This window comes from Chrysochloris asiatica, unplaced genomic scaffold, assembly GCF_000296735.1.
Source record: "Chrysochloris asiatica unplaced genomic scaffold, ChrAsi1.0 scaffold00075, whole genome shotgun sequence".
NCBI lineage: Eukaryota > Metazoa > Chordata > Mammalia > Afrosoricida > Chrysochloridae > Chrysochloris > Chrysochloris asiatica.
In genome coordinates this window covers 15,449,231-15,450,879 of record NW_006408593.1, presented here as the reverse complement: position 1 = coordinate 15,450,879, position 1,649 = coordinate 15,449,231, and the positions used below count along the sequence as shown (strand labels likewise).

The 1,649-nt window shown below is 39.7% G+C and overlaps 1 protein-coding gene across 1 annotated transcript; it reads right to left on the bottom strand.

Annotated features, from left to right (window-relative positions):
* Positions 1-331: 331 nt before the first annotated feature.
* LOC102812916 (olfactory receptor 4A47-like) lies at positions 332-1,249 on the bottom strand. The gene has a single exon (XM_006865159.1). The coding sequence runs from the start codon at positions 1,247-1,249 to the stop codon at positions 332-334; it is 918 nt and encodes a 305-aa protein (XP_006865221.1).
* Positions 1,250-1,649: the final 400 nt, after the last annotated feature.

The following is a 1,649-nucleotide window of genomic DNA, read 5'->3' as shown; positions in this document are numbered from 1 at the left end:
GGTTACGAATCGGGCTGCGAACCTTAAGGTCAGCGGTTCGAAACTACCAGCTGCTCCGCGGGAGAAAGATGAGGCTTTCTACTCCCGTAAAGATTTACACCCTCGGAAACCCTGTACAGGGTCGCTATGGGTCAAAACCGACTCGACGGCACTTAACAACAACAACAACATATTAATGCACAACTTGTTGAACATTGGGAAATATTTACACAGTTGAATAATTATGTTCAATTTTCCTGGAATAGAATCGATAGCAATGGATTTGGGTTGTTTTATTTCCTTGAAAATTACAATTATTTGTAGAAATTAGGTAATACATTTGTCTGACACCTCATTTTCTTTTTCTGGTCCAGAGCTTCTTCATGGCATTTTTCATCTCCGCATTTCTCAGAGTGTAGATTAAGGGATTCAAAAGAGGTGTGAAAACGGTGTAAAACACAGCCAAGAATTTGTCAATGGGTAATGTGCAAGGAGGTCTCACATACATAAAAATACATGGGACAAAGAAGAGGACCACCACAGTGATGTGGGAACCACAGGTGGATAAGGCTTTGTGCCTCCCTTCCTGACTAAGATTCTTCAGGGAGTTCAGGATGACTCCATAGGAGATGAGTAACAGCAAAAAGATGACCACACATATCACTCCATCATTGGCAATCACACTGAGACCAATAACATAGGTGTCTGTACAGGCAAGTTTTAATAATGGGTACATGTCACAGCCAAAGTGGTCAATGATATTGGGGCCACAGAAGGGAAGGTTGTAAACAAAGAGAAGGTGAACTCCAGCATGAACAAATCCTCCAAACCAGGCTAACAGCAACAGGAGAACACACACACGTTGGCTCATGATGGTCATATAATGCAAGGGTTTGCAGATAGCTACATAGCGGTCATAGGCCATGACCACCAGCAGTAAAATCTCAGCACCACCAAATAAGTGTTCTATAAAAAGCTGCGTCAGGCAACCTTGGATAGAAATGGTTTTCTTCTCATAGAGTAAGTCTATAAACATATTTGGCGTAACTGATGTAGAATAAGCAGCATCCATAAATGATAAATAGCCAAGAAAGAAGTACATAGGGGCATCCAGGGTTGGGCTCATCACCACAGTCACGACAATGAGGAGGTTGCCCACCATTGTCATTATGTAGACGAGCAAAAACACAGCAAATAATATTTTCTGACCCTGGAGACTCTGAGTGAGCCCCAAGAGGATGAACTCAGTCACATTAAATCTTTGTTCCATATGGTCTTCTGTGCATCCTTATTTCAGAGTTCAGGACAAATTTACCTGTAAATATAATGATGACCAATGACTTTTTAAAGTTTTAAACTAATTTGTTCATTTGTTCAACAGACAATATGATTCATTATATTTCAGTGCTATTCAAGCTTATAAGCTTGAATACAGTGGGTATAATTTGGTGGTGGTGGTGATGGAGTGATATGTGTGGTTCAAATATGGTCTATACTCTTAGTGATCTTAATGAATAGAGGCCAATAAGTAATTACAAACATATATGGGTACAGAGCAGGTTATGATGTAAGGGGGCTTTCCACACTTACTTTCCATCATGGATAAAATAAATTTGTACAAGGGGTTCTGAAGAAGTCCATGAAAATTGAATCAAATATTAACATATATA

Bases quoted from the DNA above. Each gene is read 5' to 3' on its own strand.
- LOC102812916 (XM_006865159.1), bottom strand. From the start codon at position 1,249: ATGGAACAAAGATTTAATGTGACTGAGTTCATCCTCTTGGGGCTCACT.